Here is a 25,122-nt window from a genome sequence, read left to right as displayed (position 1 = left end):
AAAACAGAAGAGAAGTAAGAAAGAAGAATGAATAAGGAAGGAAGCACTACAGAAAATTAAATAATGAATTATAACAGATGCCATAAAAAGCAAAGAAGAAATGGCTTGCAGACAAATGCTTAAACAACGAAGATTTAAAAGAAAGGATGGTATGAACTAATGTATAATGTTAACACATAATACTAATCTACAAACAATAAATGGGATAAATTTATAGACATTTATCCCATAGAAAAAGTCAAATGTCACAAAAAAAGAATTTAATACTTAAAAAGTGGAAGAAATATGTGGATGAACTAAAAAAATCCACATAAAGTCAAATAACCTCCTTATGGATCAGAATGAAATGGAAAAGCTGGAATGGCAGAAAAAATCCTAAAAATCCAAGAGAAAATAACCATGAATCATTGTATTTGAATAGAGAACTAAGCAAAAAAATTAAGCAAATTGATACAGGAAAAAATTTGTATTAAGAAAAGGAAGAGGCTCTAGGAATGTAATCGGGCTACCAATTATTAATGGTAGATATGTAGAAAGAAGTAAAGGTAAAAATACATTTAAAAAACCAAGCATCAGAATGTGTCAAATATAAAACACTAATGGAAACATTAAAAAGCAAAAAAGTAAACTAGAAAGGTAGAAGATTAATTAAAGAATTTGACCTGAATCAAAAAGGAGTTATGAAAATAGTAGATGCTCGAAGTGAATAGTTTGACAGAGGAAGAAAGAGTTGTAAAGCAAAAGCGCTACTTATCCTCAAATTTGTTTAACATGTTAGCTGAAAATAATCAAAAGTGCTCCATGAGAATACAAAAAATGTATTAAGTCCATTTGGGTTGCACACAATGAATGTTCCATCATTTGGACTTATGTTCTTTATTGTGTCTTTCTGTAGGTTGTATACATGGATATCACCAAATAACACTAAATACCTATTATAAGAATATTATTATTATAACAACAGGAAGTTTTTATAATTAATCTTATATGGGCCAACAAAACATTTTGAAATGGTTTTCTATCTGTTAATACATGCACTACAATCAATACTGGATCAAATTATGTATTTTGCAGGTAAACTTTAAATAAATTTTAAAAGATGTCAACAGCTACTGACAATAACAAGAAATAAAGCTCATATATTAAAAAACATTTTAAGAGACAAACATAAAAAAGTTCTTAGTCAATTTTTTTTGAGATTCAAGTACGAGACAGAAGAAATTAAATATACTGAAATTTCATGTAAAGACATCTCAAATCTGCAACTCGGTAATAAAAGAAAAAGGAATGGATAACTCATAAAATTCTTCACATGATGAAAAGAAAATGAAGGATTAAAAGAATATTAATTCGGTTTATCAAACACTGACAAAGAAATAAGAACAGAAATTAGGAAAGCAAAGCAGGACGATGCACTAAAAAAAGAAAAATAATTTCACTTTCATATTAAATCAATAATAAATGTTTAATAAAATTTTTCATTAAATTCAAATAACATCTTATATTAATGATAAACTACAAATCTATTTTCTATTCACAGTAGTGAATATACTTTTATGTGAATATTTATCTATTACATCTCTCGGCTATATTTAACTGCAATACTGAATATTGAATGAATTTATTAACAACATTCCTTTACATTTTACACCACAAATAATAAAAGCATGGGGCTTGCTTCATTGTATTCCATTATATTTTATAATCATTTCATTGATAATTTGCCATGTGTGTCACAATTAGACAAAAAGTATTATTATGAAACTTTTCAGACACCATCACAGGGAAATCTGTTAATTCATCACTTTTAAACGTATTGTATAAATAATTATGTAACTCTACACAATTGTAAACAATTGCAGATGGATTTCTTCTGAAATATAATGATGTAAGAAAATGAATAGCTGATTCAATTCAAACACATTTGTGAATAAATCTGATTCACCGACTTATCATTGGCTTCATCCAATCACCAATTGGCCAATAAAAAATCACATGAGCAAGGAGACAGGAATAATTAGTTGTTGGGGGATAAGAGATTGTATCACACCATCCATCTGATCCATTTTTCAAAGATACTGTTACGGAATTCTTTATATCAACAACCTGTAATGTAAAGAAGCACCATCCTAAGCCTGGTAAATAAAAAAAATTATCTGCACTAAATGTAAATGTGCAATTGCAAAAAACGTTCTTACCTTCCTTAAAAAAGTTTTGATTAGAAGTGTTGTTTCGAAGAAGATTTAACATTAAAAGAAGACAATCTTCTACTACAACACCCCCATCTGCATAACCTTCTTCACTTATTACACCAAACAGTCGGTCAAATGCATTTTCAAATGCAACAATTTTTTGAATATTGGCATTACCCTTTGACAATTGAATCAACAGCAAAAGTGCCTATGAAAAAATTAAAAAAAAAAGTCTATAAATTTTGGTGTATGACATCAACTAAAATGTTCACTGTAAATCCCTACCACAGAATTTTAGAAAAAATGTGTTAAAAAATTACAATAAATTTTAAAAATGGCAAAAAATTCAATCATGTTTGCAAATGTAATCGAAAGTCTGAATAAAACAACTTTATCTACCTTATTTCAAAATCAACAAAAAATAAATAATTATAATAATACCATCTTGAAGTCTAATCATTCATTATAACCAAAACAGATATGACAAATAACACCTATTTAAAAAAAAACACAGATAAGTAATCAAAAATGTAAAACTAGCATTAAAATCTGTTTTATAGAACTAAAACATAGTTACTATAAAATACAGCATTTCAAGTCTATAGTATTATGACAGTTCTGCTTAGTTCTAGTGTATACAACACATTCTGTCTTGGTTTTTTTTCTAATTTTGGGGACAGACTAAATTTGTACAAAAAAAAGTGGGCAGTGTTCACACAATTAATAATTTTAAAAAGTCGGTAATGAATTCTATCATTTTAAGCTTTAATGTAACTTAATAAAATAAAATAATTCTTTTTTATTGAAAAAAATTACCCAAAATTATGAATTTTTTTTAATTTTTATGTAAAAATATTTATTTACAATTTTATGTTACATAGTTATAAATACAAAAAAAGGCTATTTCCATACTTGTGGAGAACTTAATGAAAGTAGAATGGTAGGACTATTGTTCTTTGTTCTTTTTTTTCAAACATATACAATAACTAAAAGTACAGCAAGTGAACACGAATGATTTTTGTTGATATTTCAAGCAGTTGTGCTCTATATTTGTATCAACTCTTGCTGTAATTCAGCAAAGTATTTTCCACAGATATGTAGTTTCTTCAAAGTGACATTTATTTTTTATTCATCCATGTGCAATTCAAGTTTTCTAATAGTTTAAGCTGTTACATTTATATTTATTTCAAGCAAAGGAGAACCTATTCTGCTTTTTAAATTCGTAGTAGTTTCCCCTTTTGATGTTATTTTAACTTCTGAGGTTAACAATTTTTGGAGGTGAAAATTTTTGGCTAATTCCTTTTTCAAGAAATACCAAAAACATAAAGGCTATCAAAAAATTACATTTTTAATGCAATGATAACTTGCGACATGGATTTAGATTTCAAATTATCTTTTTTTTAATTAAAAAATATTTTTTGTTACCATAGACCATAGGAGTGGGATAGGCAAAAAAGATTTTACAGTGATTTGAAGGCCTATTGATGCAGAAAATACAGATGTAAAAGATTCCCATCAAATCCTTTTCTGAACCAAGCTATAGCTAAAAAAAAAAATTAATATATATATATATATATACACGAGGGTTATTTTTTTTCAAGGTTCGATTGGTCACGAAATTAAAACCACAGTGAAAATAAAAATTTTTTTATTTATAACAAGTACTTGCACAGTTAAGCTATTTCTCTACATAGTTGCCACTCCAATTTAGACATTAAGTTGTAGCGTGGTACCAACTTTCCAATACCCTCATCATAGAATGGAGCCGCCTGTGTTTTCAGCCATGTTTCTACACTGGTCTGAAGCTCGATGTCTGTGCCAAAATGTTGTCCTCCTACCCAGCGTTTCATGTAAGCAAAGAGGTGAAAATAAGATGGAGCCAAGTCCGGGCTGTATGGTGGGTGATCAAACACTTCCCAATGAAAACGCTGCAGATCTTTGTTACAGCTGCAGTGTGCGGCCGAGCATTGTCATGGAGAAAAACAATGTCTGATGACAATATTCCTCTCCGCTTATTCTGAATTGCCCTTCGTAGACGTTGAAGAGTCACACAGTATGAGGCTGCAGTAATGGTCATGCCACGTTCCATCAAATCCACCAAGAGAACTCCATTCCGGTCCCAGAACAAAGTAGCCATACACTTTCTGCTGGAGAAGGTTCACTTGAACTTCTTTGGTTTACTGGGAGAATGAGAATACATCCACTGTTTTGATTGTTTTCTTGTTTTTTCAGTTTCGAAATGGACCCGTGTCTCGTCCCCTGTGACAATTTTGTTCAAAAAATCTTCTCCTTCATTGTGGTAGCGCTGGAGAAATATTATGGAGGCGTCTATTCTCATTGTTTTGTGATGGTCGGACAGCATCTTGGGAACCCATCTCGCACACAGTTTGCAGTACTGAAGTCTCTCACTCACAATGGTGTAGGGAGCTGACCTAGAAATTTCAGGAAACGAATCGGTCAATACAGTTATGGTGAACCGACGATTTTCTCGAATTGCCACATCCATCGGCTCAATGAGATCATCGGTTGACACTCGCTTCCTTCCCTGACCGCTTGCATCATGAACATCTGCATGTCCTGCTTTAAAGTTCCTGTACCATTGTCGCATTTTGCTGTCATTCATTGAAGTTTCACCGTACACATTACTTATTCATCTATGAATTTCAGCTGCATTACACCCCTCAGCCTGAAGAAATCGAATTACCGCACGCACTTAACACTTGGCGGGAGATGCTATTGTTTAGACATGTTTACGTGCTACCTGCGTGTTCAGAACTAAACGAAGTGACGCGTGTGATTGATGGCCATACTAGAGATGCTGCGCAGCACATATGGACAAAGGTTCATCCGATTTTTGCATGGGTTTTTGTTTCGTGACCGATCGGATCTTAAATAAAATAACCCTCGTATATATATATATATATATATATATATATATATATATACAAGGGTCATATATACGAGGTTATAGTTAAAAATAACTATATAAATATATAGTTAAAATATATATTATATAAATATAATATATATATATATGTATAAATATATATATAGTTATTTTTTGAGGATGGTGTGAATATTAAACAAAAATTTTTGGTAATTTTTGATCTTGATAAAAAACTTAAGGAAATGTTTTGGTAAAGTGCCACAATAAAGATTTGAAATTTTATTTCAACCAAAACACCCCATTACTTTTTCCAATTTTTGTTAAAAATTTAATACAATATTCGCCTTCCACAAAGGTAGTAGCATCAGTAGTATCAAGTTTGAAGAAAATTGGTCAATGAGGTCCAGAGTTATAAGACTAAATGTAAACAAACATAGATACGCCCAAATGGGCTAACATCCATCCAATATTCCAATATTCCCATGTTCAGAAATAGATTTTTTTTGAACTTGGGAATATTGGAATGAAACATTTTTTTGCACATTATTTACAATCTATTTTTTATTAAAATCTTTTTTTTTAAATGTCTCCTTAAGGCACTATACTTAAAACAAAATAATTTTTTTTTATCAACATCAGGGTTTCCACTAATTTTTTAGATTTCTGTTTCCCGACTTTTACTGACTTCTCGTGACCAATTCAGTAAAACTTTCCTGACTCATAATATGATGCTATTGCCATTTACTCTGCAAAACATATAGATACTTTTTTTTGCAGCCTTCATCATCCTCATAGCTGCCCAACTCACGCCTTTTTTTTATTATTTATTACTACATTCATTTTTTAATGTTTTTATTTGCAATATACATTTAAAATAAGGCTATTTTTGGGATAAACTGTTTTTGTAAAATACATTGCACAGTAACAACAACAAAAATATTTAATAACGTTTTTGCATAAAAATGAACATCATATCAAGTAAACATAAGACAAATAAGAAATAAAAACTAACTAAGAATAAACTAACTAGCAATTTCTAAAAATAATTGGTTTCCACCTGAGATTGCTAAAAATTTTTCACCAAAACAAGCCTACATTATTTTGCAAAGTAAACAAAAAAACAATATTTAATAACTTTGTCTGCATAAAAATGCATATGATCACTGCTTAAAGGAAAACTAAAATCACTGTGACTAAAAGTGATACAGATAAGAAAACTAGAACAGAACACCTTGTTTTGTACAGAAACAAATGTTATTAACATTTACTTGAAAAATATTTTGTCATTATTATTCTAACATATTTGCCAAGTATAGTGCGAGGTCATGATTAATGACGCAAAAGCATTTTGTAGTTCCAAGCTGGAATTTTGACGTTATACAACTATCAAAAAAATCATTTTCAAAGCTGCACTAACATCTTCACATGAACTTTGAGTTAGTTTATTTTGTACAACATTGAGAACCCACATTATCTCCACCTGAGAAACATCGCCTTTATAACAGAAAGAAGTAACTGTGTTGTCATTTTACATAAATGAAGTCGAATATTCAAATGTCTCATTTGCTGCTGAAATACTATTACTCTGGCCAGAAGATTCAGGCAAAGAACATAATATGTATCATACAACCACCGTTCTCACAACTGTTGATTAAAGTATTCGCTAGGCAGAGGTTCCACTGGAATATAAAATATTTTTCAGTGAGGCTGAGAGTTTCTTAATTATTTCATTCCTTTACTGTGCAAAGTCACTGCCTTTCAGCCGATACTGCCCAGTCAAAATTTTTTTATAATACACATTTCTACCTCTTATCAACCAACTTAATTCTGGGTGTAAGTTTATATCTAACCACTGATGATTAAACAGTCTTTTTAGATGGCATTTAAAAGTAATTAATTACCTAAAATACAAAAAAAATCACGGTGGTTTGAAGGAAATTCCAAGAAAACAGTTAACAATATTTAAATTTTTCAATGGTAAAATTTTTAATAAAATTTCACCAGTGAAAAAATTAACTGCAATTTGGAATATTCCTCCGTTAAAACAAAATAATAATTAGGGAATGTAAGTAAGAACAGGACATGTTAATGCCTGCTTGATGCACATAGTTGCAATCTGCTGAGCGATGGGATTGTCCCTTCCCAATGCCGAGAACGTATATCAAATATACTTTGGCATTACATAAAAAATACTTTATTAATAACATAATCTCTAATTCAGTAACAAAAATGCAATTCTCTGAAAGTTTTTGCAATTTTTCCTGAATAAGCTTATATTTCCTGACTTTTTCTGCCTGTAAGACCTATGGATATATTTTCCTATTATAGCTACAGCTGCTAGAGCAGCATATATTGCTATATCCTGGAAAATAAAAAATCGTACAAACTTCTGTATAAAGTACTAGGAGCTTTTTGAAATATTACTTAGGTAGGCTAAATGTCAAAAACATTAAATGAATTCGACGCCCTTTATGAATGAATTTAAGTAAAATATTGATATACAGATCCATAGTTTTTTAACAAAAAATTATATAAATACAGGTGCTGGTCACAGTAACTGTGAAATTTTTGCATTGGCTAATAAAAGAAGATATCCAGGTTTGAGCTGTTATAATTTTTAAAATTGTATTAAAAACTTAACATGCACTAAATTAAACTCCATTTTAAATTATTTTATTACACGTTTATTTAACAGCAAAAAAAAACCATGATAGACATTTAAAAAATACTGTTTTTGCCTTTTTTGTTGGTATAAGCTATTTCTAAGCTCTATAACTGACAAAACAAGTTGGTAAAATGAACAGTTAACATACATTGAAATACAACTTTTATCTTTACTCTCATCAAACTTCAGCTTGTTCAAATAATAGTGGGCCTTTAAAATAAAAGATTATATCTCTGATTATGATATTGAAATCAAACTACATAATATTTATAAACAACAGTATATGCAGTAAAAATGTATTTGATTTCCTCTTATGTGAAAAGAAAAATTTTAGTATATTCAGAAAATATCTAAAAACCGTTTATAAATATATTTTTTTAATTTTCTGCCACAAACTATTCTAATTTCATTGAAAAACACATTTTTAATTTGTTATAGAACGTTTTATTACTGTTAAAAACTAATTCTGATAACTAATACATATGAATTTTTAAAAGCCTGCTATCAAAAAAATATTAACTGAAATGACCTCAAATCTGATAATGATAAACAACCATGAATATATTTTACACATTAGTTTCATCAAAATAAAACAGTTTGGAAATTGCACAAAATAGCAAAAGGGAGAAAAATGACGTAAGAGCATTCTGTAGTTCCCAGCTGGAATTTTGACGTTATACAACTATCAAAAAAATCATTTTCAAAGCTGCACCAACATCTCTTCACATGAACTTTGAGTTAGTTTATTTTGTACAAAATTGAGAACCCACATTATCTCCACCTGAGAAATATCGCCTTTATAACAAAAAGAAGTAACTGTGTTGTCATTTTACATAAATAAAAAATGTTAGTATCAATGTTAGTAAAAATGTTAGTAATTGTTAGTATCCGTTTCTGTACTTTCCTTTACATATAAATAAATTACGTGTTTCTTATGCTTGAATAAGTTTTCAATAAAAAAAACTTTAATATATAATATTAAAAAACCTAACATGCATCAAATTAAACTCTGTTTTAAATTCTTTTATCATACGTTTATTGAACAGCAAATAAAAAAACAAATCAAAACATTTTATACTTCTTGGTTACAAAATTACAATAGTCAAAGGTGGCTACTTCCACTAGCCACACTAATTAACTAAAACAAAAGCATTTTCTTTTATTAGCCACAATATAGAATTTATTGCTTCACCTCCCATTATAATTTAACTCTTTTAGAAAGCATATTGTACATTTAGTAGCAAAAGCCTCATTTTCCTTTCACTGTGGTTTTGTTTGTTAGGCTAGTGTTCAATTTAATGAGGAAACTCAATGGGAAACCACGTCCTTACTTTCCTAGTAAGCTTAGAATTCTAGTTATTGCATCATATTATTGTAATTACATCACATTTGTGTTGAACATTACATTTATAAGATTTAACACACATACATTGTCTAACAACAATGTGATAATAATCATACAAGATAACTTCTACGATAAGAACTGAGAATAATTGATAATAAAGAATAAATCAATTCTTTGATAAGTTTCTTCTATATAATTGATTAATAATATTCTGCTTTCTTTATCTAATAGCTTAAATATAATGTTAAGAAAATATGGTATTTTTTATTGTTGGTATTACCCTAATAAAAATTCATCTCAGACAGAAATTTTTTTAACAATAGACAGCACAACTAATGACTCAACATTTCCACCACAAATCTCTCAGCATTAAAAATAGTAGATCACTTTTTAACTTCTATTTTACCTTTGAAAATGTTTTTCCTGGTCGCACAACCACATGTTGTCAACAGTGCCCCAACATGATATTAATGTAATAAACAAATGAATATTAAAAATTAAATTAAGATCTAGACAATACAAAAACACAGCATCGATGGAAAATGCCTATGATATATGCAAAAAGCAAAATAAAACCGAAAAAATATAACATTAAAAATGTATCTTAAAGGAACAAAATTATCATCTGCCATATGCCAAATGGTATAAATAGACAAGAAAGATATGAATAATTAAATTTTTGAATCCAGATGCAAGACCTTAGGAAATCATAAAACACTGATACATTGTTACCTAAGATATTTCAGATGTTAGGCACAACTTTAAACTTCCGATGCAGTGCCGCATAACAGACACAGTCCACAAGGATTTGGTGTACCAACAGTCAGCAGTCACAACAAGCATAGAAAGGTGCATTGGTCTGATTCATAAGGTGTCTGTGAGTAACTTTAATGTGCCCTATTTGCAAACAGCAAATAATAACTTCCTCTCGATGGTTATTCCTGCATAAGGAGTTACACGGGGACACATTTTGTTTACTGAATGAAGTTTATTGTTGATGGTACTTTTATTCACTTTTCCACTTATCACAAACCAGATTTCCAGATGATGTATATATGTATGTACAAACGTGTGTTAGCCTGTATTTTGATTAATAATTCCAGAATGGTTCAACATAAATTCTTTGAAAATATATCAAAAAATTTTACATGTAAGACACTGATGGCATTAAATTTTGGACAAAATTATAAAAGGGGCAATTTTGAATTTTTTACTTTTTGTAATTACATACATGCACACATTGTTCAGGTCACATGGAACCAAATTTTTTTACTAAAAATAATTTTTTTTTGCAATTATTCTCTATGTACAGTATAATTTTAGTTACAAAAATATAGTTTGGTCAAGGGGGGTCCAACTGTGACCTGAAATATTTTACTAAGAATTACATTTTTTCTCAGTTATATTTTTTATATGCATAACTTTCATGGCAAAAACATCATTTGATCAAGGGAATTAAATTAGACCCAAATGTTTTCTTAATATTTTGATATTTTTCATGATTGTAGGTCTTTTACTGGTCAGCCAAATCAATAAAAATACTATTTTCATTATTATTATTAATAATGATTATAACCATTAATAACTTATTTTGAAATAATATTAACAATTTTTATTTTCACTTGCTTTACTTTATAATATTATCAACTTTATAACACCAAACATTATTTGATTTAATTTTGCTTTTGTAAAATTAAATAGTTAATAATGACAATAATAACAATAATAATTATTTTTTCCAGTTTTTATTTAAAATTAAATAAATTTTAATTAACAACTTTATTTTATTGTGTTACTCCCATTTTAAAATTAAGTTAAACATAAGGGAATATGCCAGGAAAGTTTTGCAATCTTTCGATGACTAATTTTTTTCTTATTTTATCCTAATTAAACCAATACATAATACAACTATTATTGTATTGTGTAAAAATTATTGTATTATTGTTATGAAACAATACATAATTACTTACATCATTTCGAATAACTTCACGACTGTCAGCCAATAAATCCATTAACTTAGATACACCCATAGGACTGACTAGGATTATTTCTTGAATATCCTTTGGCCTGAAAAAAATATGTAATAAAAAATTAATACATTAAGATTACATTCATTAATTAAGGATTATTAATCATAAAAACTATTTTGAATTAGAAGTTAAAAAAATTAAAAAAGTTTCTAATTTATCAGTTTTAATCAAATTAAACACTAATTTTAAAAAAACAAACATATTTGGATGTTCAATACATATTCCTACACACAAGTTTGAAGTTTACATGATGAATTAATTAATCATCTAAAAAAAAAGAAAAAATACATTTTAAATATAAAATTTAATAAAAATATTATTCAGTTTCTAAAGAAAAGGCATATTGGATGCCATAAAGCAGCAAATATGTTTTAATATACTGCTTTTTAGTAAAAATGAGACCACGGCAGAAGTTACAGCTACTGTTGTTAAACAGGATCACAGTTCATGTCTACCCAAAGTTAGAGCCATTGTATACTTTTCTAGCAACAGCTAACAAATGCTTACAAATTGCCCTCCAGATCAGCAAGAATATTTAATTCACCTTGAAAGATTTTGTTAACAAATCAGTATTTTTATTTTTTACTAGCAGACTCAGCAATGCTTCGCCATTGCTAGAGTATATATATAGATTAAATGAACACAATTGAAAGTTTGATAAAACATTAACAAAATGAACAATATGGAACTTCACAAAATTTAACCATACCCACCCTTTTCCCCTTTCCTTAAGTAAATAAATATTCAATGAGTAGTGATGAAATTCCGGCTAGTATTTTAAGAGAAGTCATAGATTACAATATTGCACTGCTTACAAATTTAATTAACAAATCTTTTAAAAACAGAACATTTTCCAGCTACCTTAGTCATGGATTTGAATACTAGAACATGGATACCGGTGTGCTTTGGCGATTGAGTTTCTATTAACCATATATCTCAGGAATGGCTGACATGAGATGGTACAAGACTACACTTCATTTACATTCATACATATCATCCTCATTCATCCTCTGAGGTAATACCTTATGGTGGTTCCGAAGACTAAACAGAAAATAAAGCTGCCTCAGACTTCATCTGGTATTTCCCTTCTTAAGAAAGGTTTCGCACTAAAATACAAAACAGGCTAGATGATAAAGGGAAAACCTGATAGAATTTTGTTTCCACAAATGGACTTAATCAAAAAATATTGAAAATGGACCTAATTTATTTAAGATTATTTAATATTTTCAAGAAATAAATAAGTAAAACTAAGGCACCAATCAGAGCGCATGACATCATGTCTAGCAAAATGCCAGATTCTAGTTTACAGCAGTCTATGTGGTTTGTTGATTTTATGCTCAAAAACACATTTTTTCACGTGTTATATGATTTTCTGTAATAGTATGACAACTACAAGTCCTTGCAATGGAAGCAGGGTTCGCAAAAGCCAACAGCAGTAACTTGCCCAAAATTAATGTGGTTAAGCTGGGAATGTTCAAATAATGATGTCTGCTCATTGGAATTCCAAAATATCAAAACTTCTATGCAAGTACACAACTATAAACATTCCCATATTTTAGTTTTTCGTAATATTAAGTAATTATTACCTCATATTATGGTCTGCTACATAAGTATTGTTGATCAAAATCCATTAAATGCCCACAACGCTTAATTGATCAGTCACAGTCGATCATGTAGTTAGTTAGTTCTTAGATGGCGCCACTGAAACGCTATATTGAAATAAGAAAATAAATAAACAAAATTACAAATATAATCTTGACTAACCTTGACTAAAGAGTGTAGGTTAAGTTTGGTTAGATTATGTTTATAATTCTATTTATTTATTTTCTTATTTCAATATAGCAGTTCAGTGACGCCATCTAAGAACTAACTAATTATTGGTCAATGGGCTATTAAGTGGGCATATAGCGGATTCTGACCATATTGTTACTTACCTCATAATTAAATAGTTATAATAATGGCTAAATGTGATTTGAGGTCCTCAGGAGCATCCTATGGAGATGATGCTGTAAGCTACATGCAGCTAAAGCATGATGGCAAAATATGTTTGGTCAAATGTAAAATATGCCTGGAATATAAAGTTCATGAAATTGTATACAATTTGTTTGGAATTTTAATGGTAGTACTTTCACACTGAGGCACTTCACAGAACTTGTAAAACTTGGAATTCATTTTAATTTAGTAATTTTCGAAACACCCAAGACACTCGACTAAACATCTGATTGCTTTGTAAGGTATGACATCATATAGAGGCCATGACAATTTGAAGCATTTTGGCAGGAAATTGGTTTATAAAAATGCAATATACATCGTGTAAATAATCATTTATTAATGTTTATATTTTAATAAAATAGACCACGAGGCATAATACACACTGGTTTCTCAAAAAAACAGTAAATTAACCTACTATAGAGTAATTTTCAAAACTGTCCTATAATTTTCTATTTGTGGTTTTATGAGAAAAAAATTACTTACTGACAAGCCATTTCCCAATTTTTAAAAAATGTTTTAAATAGTGCAGATGACAAAAAAGTTCTTATCAATTTAAATAGTTTTAATACATATTCTCTAGTTAAATATTTTCTATTTAAATATCTGTTTATTTTCAATTTAAATAAACCATATTTAGTTCCACACTTCATATTGATGAAAAAATTTAATCATTATGGATCAGAGAAGCTGTTTGCAACTGGTTAGTTGAGCCTTATCAACTATAGGTAAGCAGTTGAAATTCCATCTTTGGATAAGAATACAGATTTAAAATGTAGGTCCTCAATTAAACAAATATAACCTGGAATACATTACAGAATATCTTTGGTATCTTAATTCTCTTATCGTTAATTAATCAGCTACCTCAAAATCTTGAATTATTCAATCCTACCCTCTACACAGATGATACAATTGTTTTTATATCTGGCAATAATTATTTAAAAGGGGTACAATTGTTTTTATATCTGGCAATAATTATTTAAAAGGATTTGAAAATTTCATGTTAAAAGTTCAAAAATTATTCACCAAATGAACAGTAACCATCTAATTTTAAACATGGATAGAACCATTGCACTGGACTATTCAGATAAAAGTAACATTGCTAACTGCGACAACAAAATATCCATAAATGATGATAGTATTTTGCTGACACTAGAGCAAAATTTCTAGTATTATGTGGGAAATTCTATTGAATGATCAAATTGACTCAGTTTGTGACACAATCAAACTGTAAGTTTTGCTTTGAGGCATCTTAACAAAACAGTAACTTGTAATATAATACTCATCATATAATACTTAGCATATAATACTCATTGTAACTAACTCACTACTAACCAGAATGTGATTACTATATATGCTTCAGAATGTGTTGCCAATCCTATGGAAAAAATGAAACGCAATTTAAATATTGCATTAATTCTGAGACACCTTAGTTTCAATTCATTAACATAAACTTCAAATTCGTTATTTCTGTTTTTAATTTGGAATTTTCATCCAATCACAACAAATTGTTTTCTTTCACTTCAACAGTAGCCTTTAATTCCTATTTTCCTTTCAAATTTTTAATAGTGCTATTCTCTATTAAACTCTGTATCGTGTTTTGTTTTTTATATCTGGTTATTTTTGTTTCCACTTCATTGTTTTAATAAATATGTGAGAGTTGAGCAATTATAATGTTTTACGAATTACATTATTAGTGTTTTAGTATATAATGTTTTAGCAATAAGGCTGAAATCTAACATCATTATGGAGTTAATTTCAAAATAATTAATAAACTGTATTGTATCCTACTCTTTCATTCCAAAGAGATAACGCCTACCTTCTGACAATTTAATAGCAAAGTCTTCTCTTTTGACAGGTTGTAAAGTCATCAAGTACATTTTTCACTTATTTCTACCATAGTAAGGAATTAATTTATAGCGGGAACAACCCACATTTAAAACAAACCATTAAAACTTAAAATTACAGCTAAAATACTCACAAAAAATCTTGCATTTATTTTGAATGTCAACTCTAAAAATAAAATTTAATAATCATACTAGAAACTGTAGCAAATTACATTATAATAGTTCCTAAAACCACTTACTTGTTGGCAAGTAAATTAGTTAGGAGCTTTACAGCTGGCCATCGTACTCGAAAATCATACTCTTCTAAAAATCCAAGTATCAAACCAACATTGTCAGTATGTTTAATGAATATTTCAGTAAACTGTTCACCCACATGTAAAAGTGACTCGTGGCTCAATTCAGGTCTCTCTGATAAAACAAAATAATCAATTTTTCGATATTTATAATACAATTAAAGGTACATATTTAACAAGAATCAGTGTAGACTGAAGGAGAAAGTATTTTAATATTTTTTTTTTTTTTTTAATAGAACCAACATCAAGATCGAGTAATGTGATGCACGTATATAGAATTCAAGATTCACACTGTCCCTACTGATGCTGTATATTAAATATAATGCATATTGGGTCTGAAAGGTTTAAGATGAGGTATCTTGATTTTTTTATGCTTTTATTAGCATTGCTACATATCTTGTGCAGAAACTCACAATACCTGCTCTAAAGAAGTCCGTATAACATCATCTAACACAACGCATACGTACAGAATATCAGAATTCCCACTGACCCGACCTATCTGCTGGATGATGAAAACATTTTTCTCTGCAATTTTCAGATTGATTTTTTGGTATAAAAAATTTTTTCAACATCATGGTACCACCATGAAAAGCAGCTGCATCGATTAAAACAAAATTTATTTCAATTGGATTAATAGGAATCCTATTAAATGAAAAGAATGGTTAAATGTCAAGAAATAAAAATAACTGTAAAAGAAATAAATTGTTAAAAAAAAATTAAATTCCAGATCACTAAAATGATTAGAAATTCTAAAGCATCACTGCATTTTAGTCAGAATAAAGAAAGTTTCCCCTACTGAATAGAGCAATCAAAATAAATAAAAAAATAATGTTAACGTTTAAAAAACATTGAAAATAACATTTAAAAAATTTATACATGCACAAACATAAAAAAATATACAGGTTGAACAATTAAATTCCTTTTTTGAAATTTGTTAAAAATATACACCTACCAATTAAAAATAAAATAAAAATATCAAAAAAGTAAAACATAATCTACTATTATTAAACGCATCAACAGAATACACATTAAAAAAGTATATATTATATTACATTTTAGTTGACTACAAGATGTACAGAAATGTGAGTACTATTAACAATAACAGCTGCATCAGACACAGAGTATACTATTTGTTTATGTAAATGTCTGTCACCTGTGAATGTGCTAGCATTTAAAGAAAATTCTGATTATTTAATAACAGGATGTCTGTATTATGTACAGGACGTCATTGATTGTTCATATGTGGAGAATAATGAATGGGAGCCTATTAAAATTTTAATGCATCGTGTTTACAATTCTAAACATACAAATACAATACAATTAATTATAAGCTTATAAATTCAGACTGAAAAGTTTAGTCATTGTTATTATACAATATTTTTGTTTGATATTTATGATTTCTGCCTGGCTTCTTTATTATCACATTTTCAGTAGCAGAAACGGTTAAATGGCAAGAAAAAAACTATTACGAAAAATTAAATTCTAGATCACTAACATGATTACAACTTGTAAGACATCATCACTACATTTTAGTCAGAATAAAGAAAGTTTCTCCTACTGAATAGAGCAATCAAAATAAATAAAAACATAATAATGTAAACGCTTAAAAAACAAAAATTAACATTTAAACAAATTATTATATGAACATTATTTCACAAAGTAAGATGCATTAATCTGTTGTTTAATTCTTTCTGTTCCACTTTACATCCAAGACAAGTTTATATCATTTAAACTACAAAGGCAACGTCAGAATTGCTGTATTTGACAGTAATGATATTCTCTATACAGCCATCCATCCTGTAAATAGTGAAGTTTTTACTTAAACAACTGAAAATATCAGCATTTAAGTAGGCTTCAAATACAGATATGCAACTATATTAAGTTCAGTATATAAAGGTAAGAGAAAATCACTTCTCACTTTATTTAACAAGCCTCCTTAGGATACTTGATAAAGGAGGCATAATTGCTTAATAGTTAATAAAACATAATTAAATTTTTTTTCTACACAAATCAGCAAACATTTCTCAGTTAAATGAGTAAATGGTTATTACATAACTTAGTTTTTCATAATTTGATTCTTACACATATTAAGCACATCTAATAACAATTTTGTTTACGATAATTAAAAAGTAGGAGATGCATTCTCTGTTAGCCCTTTCTTATACAATATTGCTGAATGCATTGTCTGTTGATACATTTTCATAATGGTAAATCAACATGTTTTATAATTTTATTGCGTTAATAATAGTTCTATACAGATAGTTTACTTAAATTGCAATGTTACATTTAATGTGCGATTGTCGACCTTAATTCACTCAGTACCCCGCAAAAGGGGTTTTCCTTCTGCAGTTGGACCGGTACTCCCAAGGACACTGACAGTCGTATTATTATAGTTAAAGTATATTTGATCTATTATCAGTTGATATCACTCTAATAAGCCACATTAGCTCTGAACTTCTGCATCTGTTAATGGCCCTAAGTAATCTGTGGAGCATTTCAGCTATCACTTATAGAAAAATAGCAATACATTGTTTGAATACCCATTAACGTCTTTGATTTATTGATCCGTGGATTGTATTCTAATAAATTCAGTACTATAGTTTTGAGAATGAATATCATGCCTTGAGAATGATCAACAATTTCTTACACAATTATATTTCCTCACTTACTTTTCAAGTTCCACAAAATCAGACAGCATAATAACAAAGCATAGAATAATAAGTGTAGCAAGCAAGAAGTAGACAAATTAACCTGCAGCAAACTCTACATTAAATAAACCAGGCAAATTGGATACTTTGGGTAAAAAATGGTGACATTCTCATCCAGTTATAAAAAGAATACATACAAGCATTACACACATCAGAATCTACTTTATAAATCAAACCACAAAAATTGGAACACATGAACAAAAACATTAATCCTGATATGAAAATTATACACAGCATACAAAAGTTATATTTATTAAAACACACTAAAGTCAATTGGATTGAGTTATTTAATAGATATGAGTTAAAGTCAAGTCACGGCACATAAGTTATTCCAACTTAGTTGAACAATTAATATTTAACAGTCAACATACTTACTCTATTGACAAACCAAACATATTATTTGACTAGGCAGGTTTCCTAACTACTTTACGATGATTGTTATTAAAAATATTGTCATCTGTAGTAAACAAGGGACTGAATTAAATAGTTTCAAAATATTTTATTATTTTGTAATCCACGGATTACTAATAATGAATTTATTAAAAATAAAGCCTGACTAAAGCAGTCATAAATAAATGAAAACATACCCAGTCAATTTTTTAGTTACATATAATAATTTAATGTTAATATAAAAGAAATTATGTCAATTAAGAGTTTTAATATAAGCGTATACAACTGTACAAACCTAAATACAATAACATATTAACTCAAACATTACAAACCTTCTTCTTCAAAAGCTTCTGGTGCAGTGATATTACACAAAGTATCTAAGGCATAACCGACAATTTCACAGTCCAACTGATCCATTTCCAAAACTTGCTTGAGAGTATCCATACCTTGAGCTCCCACTTCGATTCGATACTTACGCGATAGAGCTTTAAGTGCTCTACAAGCGTCTCTTCGGTCATCTAATAATGTAGAAGACTGAACTCTTTCAACAAGACGTTCAACCTATTAACAGAAAAATACAAATACAATAGTACAACTCTCGAAACTTTATATAAAATTATGTAATTTTTTAATTCTTTATGATGTTAACTGAAAAATTATAAAAATAAAAAGCTAACACAGTTGTACGAGCTTCCCGTCATGTGCCACAAAGCCACGTTCAGGGAAAATCCTACAATTGTGGGTTGTTTACATACTCACAAAACTTCATTTATAATTTAATTTAAATATATCTTTTTGTTTTTTTAATTCAATGATTCTAACTAAAGCACATGCACATACCGTATTTAATTCGCATGGATCTGGTGGTATTAGCGGTAACAGTCGGCACTAACTTAACTAATGTAATTTCACAACTTGCATAGAACAGATTTTGCCTGTACGGTCGGCAGACCGGTGTAGCCGCAAGGCTTAATGCACCAGGTACTGAAACCACTAGGCGATTGAATTCCAGACCCAGCCAGACTGAGTTACTTTTTTACACTTTAAGTATTATTCATTTATTTAATTCTACCACTAACCTATGATGTCACAACATAGCAAGAGGATTACAACAGCGTTTTTTTGGTTGGATGTGCAGTTTTGCAAAAATGTTTTTTGCAAGTACTGCTAGTTTTTAATTGTTAACAAATGTGCCTAAAAAAGATATAAACTTAATTAGGAGACATCTCAAAATACTGAGGGCGACCTTGCTCTACAGCCTCATCCCCTTGACCTTTTAAGTTGAAAATGTAATGGTATCAATGCCCCATATATAGAAGTAATCTGACCAAGGTCGGTCAAAATCGGTTCAGTAGTTCTGTAGATATAAGGAGATTTAGAGGTCAATACTGAACACGCATATGTTCATACAAACATTTAACATTCTGAAAATTTCAATCCAGTTTTTTTGGGTTCCTTAGGTCTCAAAACATCAAGATCTGGTGAAAACTGCATATACCCAAATTGGACCGATTACAATACTTACCCTTCTAGAGCTATAGCGCTATCTAGACGGAAAAGTAAGAAGGATACAATGATAAAACAGATTAATTATAAAATGAATAAGTCCATATCCAATCATCACCCATACATACTAAAATTAAGTTCAAAAGTTAAACACTAATACAAAATGATATATGAAAATAGAAAGTTGTTGGACCAAAGCCCCTGAATTTTAAAACATTTTGGTTGCTTGATTAATGGCCAGTAAGTTTCTACAATGACTAAATTTTCAAACCTTTTCTTTTTGTACATCACACATTGGACTGAGCAGTGTGACCACAATACATATATATAAAAAATTACAATTAAGTTAGGAGTAAAAGTTCCCACCAAAAAATAAAAAAATAAAAAATATAGAGCTGACTGCTAAGACTGAATTTGACAGATGTCAGAAATTTAACAAGGTTTTCAATTTCAGCCACATCACCATACAAAATATCAACAATTTTATCTCCTACTTATCTCTTAACCAATGCTGCATAACAGCAATCACTTTAAACTGTCAGAATACCAAAAAATATTCTGCTATTAAAAAAGATATTCCTTATTTTCTTATTTTTTTTATAACAGTTTTTTGTGTAGTATTTTACAAGTACAATTTCTCTTCCCTTTGAAATTAAAATAGGTCTACAATAGTTAACATCAGTGGTTTGCTAAATAGTCAAAGTGATGTTTACATTCTTTTTTAAGTAAATTACCCAACATTTATATTAAGTATAATTTTGATGAATGACATTCAACAAATAAAGATTTTAACGCAGTGTTTTAATATAAACACGTTATCAAACTAATTTACAATATGACTTTTATAATACTAGAAGATAAATTTGATCAGAATTCAAATCAAACTGGTTTTCATCATTGAATGAAACTCAACACTATATATGTTCTGTGTTTACCAACTGGTCTGTATTTTTTCAGAGCACTAAATTTACTAGAAAGTGATTCTTTCAGAACCATCATTATAAAGGTAAATTCTACTAAATGAAGTTTACACTAAAAGGAGAGATGGTCCATTAAATAAGATACTCTAAACTGATGTAAGAGTATGTCAAAAAATAACAAGACAACTGTAATTCATAACAAAAATCTGAAATCATTTTGATGTTTGTAAAATTATTGTGACTTTCACCTAACCACTAACAAACACCTCATTTAGTGAAACAATTGAGCTACTTTTCTGATACATCAAATATTACCCACAATTTCACTGTCAACTCATTTAAGACAGCTTGAGGGATACAAAATGGCTTTGAAAACTTCAGTCCCACACAGGAAACCTCAGCTTTTCAGTGCAGTTTTCTTTTAACTCAAGCATATTACATATCTCACTTTTAAAAGGTGAGATCTTTTTAACATCTACCTTTACAAAACTTGTGGTCACTGGGATTCATCTTCACACTGACATCTAGCAAATGCCAAAAATTTAGCACAAGGTAAAAAGTAACACTAACCTTGTTTAATAATTTAGTTTTGTTTTATGACTGATTCTATACTTATGTTTTATATTTTTATACTTAATATTTTATATTTTTTATACAATACAAAGATTAAGACTGATTAAAGTTTTTTGCTGTTGCTGATTCATTACATTTTATTAGAGTAAGTAATTTATTTTGTCTTCTCAAATAAATTTGCTGCTATGAAATTTGAGTAGAATGTAATAAATGTGAATGATGGACAATATTGATGTTAATTTGTTTTTCATTACACTTCAGTACCTGGAACTACTCATATAACTACTAACTTTGAATAATATTTTTAATTTCAAACTGTGATGCCAATTTCATTGATACAACATTTTATAACTAGAATAGATAATTTCAGTTGTACTGATGAGTGGTTAAAATGTAATTTTACTATATGTTACATTGCGCGCAAAAACCTTTGGGTGTGTTTTTGTGTCAGTTTTGTTTGTCTTCTTTTATGGTGACTTTAGGCTACAAAATATCTGGCCAGTCAGCTCAGTGTCAATCTAGTACATGCATGTAATTCAGTTCATTTACCTCAATTATTCAAATCATTTTGTTTCTGGTATTTAATATTAGTCATTTGACTGAAATAATGCCCTTCTTCAAACACTTTATCCTACTTTGACCAACTTCTTAAAGCTCAACATGCCTCTAGCATTCTACATCCTAAATTATTTATTTCATATATTCCAATCTTTGTTTACCTTCACTGTTTACATCATTTACACATCCCTCCAGAAAAAAATTCACTAGCATGATTCCCTTAAAGTATGACAATCTAACCTTTCCTTTCTTACACAAGATTCCGCTAAAATCCTCTATTCTCCAAATGTTCTAAACACTTTCATTTCGTATATGCACTATCAATCTACCCAATTTTGAACATTCTCAAGTTACATTATACCTCAAAAGCTCACATTCTTTATGATCTTCTGGCTTCCTAACTGCCAACTATTCTAAAGAATTTATTCATATTTCCTAAATCTATGTTTTACGGAAACAGAATTATTTTCTGGATAAATATTTAACAAGTTTTACAAAGAAAAGTATTTTCACTTTTTATGAAAATCTGCGTTAATTTTTTTATTTATTTCGCCCAACTTTGAAATTTTATTACTTAAACAAAATATACTCTGTGATTAAAACATTAAATGTATTAAAAAACAGAATAGCAAAAATGTAGCAATTTGAATGATTATTTAAATAGACTTATCTTAATTTTATGTAGTGTGTACTATGCAGAAACTACACTTCACTTTAAAGTAAGACAAGAACATCTCTCATAAACATATGTCAATTATTATAATTTTTACTTTTCCAAATTACTACATACTGAACGTATGCTTTGTTTTGAACTTAATTCTTCACAAAATTTAAGCCATATTTCTGATTAATCTCAACATCTAGGGCCAGGTTTCAAATATAAATTTTATTAAGGAAGTAATGTTATCTAAAATTACTTTTAGTGAAAATATTAACAACATAATAGAATCTACAATAATATATGTTTTCTGACAGTACAAAAGAATTATAAATTATGGCCCAGAAAAAGTAGTTTCTACTTTAGTTTCAAGAGAATTCATTACTCACTGCTGAAGATTTTTTTTCTCTGTTCTCTTTAAGTGCTTTCACAGATGTACATATAATATACTTCAACAAAACATATTAATATTGTCATTATAATATTTCAAAAATTAATGTCTATGGTATAAAATATAGTTAAATATACCTCTCTATATTTTCATTTTTCAATATATTTTAATGCATTCTGATGCAAAGATCTCTGCGAAAATGCTCATAACAATTTTTTTTCTGGATGTAATTTGTGTACCATTTATTAAGATTAAAAATAAATTATACGTTACAACCAACAACATTTATTTATAAGGAATTTGGTGAATTGTATTACAAATACGTTTATAATAAAATTTACTTTGCAGTTATAATACCATAATATTCTAGTGTCATACAACATAATGTTATTAAAATAAATAATATAATGTTTTATTACTTTATAATTTACATAATTCGTTAAATAGTATCAGAATGAACGTGATTTTAACTAGAATCAAAGTGGCAAAAGCTACTCAACCCCGATACATAGATAACCTATAAAAATATATTTAATTAAGACTTTCTTACCGTTTCAGCACCTGACGGTTGAGCTCCAGGTTGTTGTGCACCTAAAACTGACTTCAGACCACTTTTAAAATATTCCATTTCTGATTTAATCTTCTCCTGACTTACCAGATGTTTATTTTTTTAATTACACGTCAACCCAAAATGTGTAGAGAAGGAAGAAATAACAGTTACTCCCAGTAATAACCATATAGATTTAATGAGTACGACACCATAGCGTATGTTAAATTTTAAAGCATATTTTCATTAGCACAATATTTTACGATGAAAAACTCGCAAATTATCAGTACACGAAACTGCTACATCCCGCTACAGCTGATATTTTAAAGGGTAAGTTTGTGGTTCGATATTAACTCAGGTAGTCGAAACAAGATTCAAAGAACGCGTCACTCCAAACACGCATTCACTGAACTACCGATCGTCTCAAGGCACAAGTATAGTTCAAGTAAATATAGTCATTTCATGCCCAAACAACCACTATTTTTAAGACCATTGCTAATTTATTTATATAGTTTATGATTAAATGCAGATATTTACCATTAAATAAAGTAATTTTATATCTCTCAAAAAATAATGATACCGTAATATGAACCAGATCTTAGTTTGAAGGTTGATTGTACTTTAACATGCGAAAACTGTTTATTCCCATTACTAATCTTCCTTTCGTACCTTCAAAAGTAAGAGAAGAGTTTTTATTTTATCTGTAAACATTTTTTAATTATGTAAGAAAATGTACGAATTCGATGACTTTTCTTTAGTTTGTAGAATTTCGTTTAATAGTTCTGTTGTAAGTTTCCGGATAAATGGAAGATCTTTTTTTAACAAAAAATTGTATTAAACGAAATAAAAATTATAAAATAAGACAAATGGAAATTTTTTTCTCTGTTTAAATTGGAAATTTTTGTTCCAATCAGATATTCATTTTTTGTTACAGAATTTTATTGTATACAAGTTTATGTTCGAAAATAAAAACAAAAAATCTGTTCAAAGTGGTAAAAAATTTGTTCAACCACGCCATCAAAGGGATAACCTAAAAAAATAAATTTGATTAAATTTTCTGTTTCAGTACTGAATAGTTGATTCCAGGCTATCGTCACATAAAATTGACTTCAGCTTTTTTAAAATAATATTCCATTTCTTATTTAATCTTCTATGTAGGAAATTCGAGAATCTTTTCTTCTCATATCCTTACTTAAAATTAGCCATCAGGTTTCTATTGATTAACTAAATTGTATACACATTAATCTGATAATCAAAGATTTTTTTAAAATCTGTTTGCACATAATAAGACATGATCTTAACAAATAATAAGCTACCATACTAGACTTAAGTTCCTCAGTCTAGAAAGATAACAAATTTCTTCAGTCCATGAGGACAATCCATAGCCTCCTTACTCAGTATCAGCCACCTCTTTGGCTGTATCCTCACATTGCTAACCAAATTCTATCTATGACACAAGAACACTGTACTTTTCAAGCAAGTTTTTGTGTGAGTGGTGTTGTATTTCCTCAAATTGTAGTACACTTAAGACAGTTCAGCATTCAGGTAAACTTTATCTTAAAATATCTGGATAAATAATCCAAGTACTGTAATGGAATGCTGCACAAGAACTTTATGATAATT

At 28.9% G+C, this 25,122-nt stretch overlaps 1 protein-coding gene across 2 annotated transcripts in view; it reads right to left on the bottom strand.

Moving 5' to 3' along the window:
• p115 (General vesicular transport factor p115) overlaps window positions 1-23,850 on the bottom strand; it is a 119,000-nt gene extending 95,150 nt beyond the window's left edge. For both annotated transcript variants that reach the window (XM_075382525.1, XM_075382524.1), the window contains exons 1-5: window positions 23,503-23,850; window positions 18,679-18,907; window positions 15,195-15,363; window positions 11,060-11,156; window positions 2,199-2,400 (exon numbers count right to left, since the gene is read on the bottom strand). In XM_075382525.1, the coding sequence (XP_075238640.1) occupies window positions 2,199-2,400; window positions 11,060-11,156; window positions 15,195-15,363; window positions 18,679-18,907; window positions 23,503-23,580 (775 nt within the window). In that variant the 5' untranslated portion in view covers window positions 23,581-23,850. The remainder of the gene's footprint in view (window positions 1-2,198; window positions 2,401-11,059; window positions 11,157-15,194; window positions 15,364-18,678; window positions 18,908-23,502) is intronic.
• Window positions 23,851-25,122: the final 1,272 nt, after the last annotated feature.

The sequence above is a fragment of the Lycorma delicatula genome, chromosome 1, assembly GCF_047948215.1.
Source record: "Lycorma delicatula isolate Av1 chromosome 1, ASM4794821v1, whole genome shotgun sequence".
Taxonomy (NCBI): domain Eukaryota; kingdom Metazoa; phylum Arthropoda; class Insecta; order Hemiptera; family Fulgoridae; genus Lycorma; species Lycorma delicatula.
Note: the sequence above shows the minus strand (reverse complement) of the source record. Positions and strands in the feature narration are given on the sequence as shown.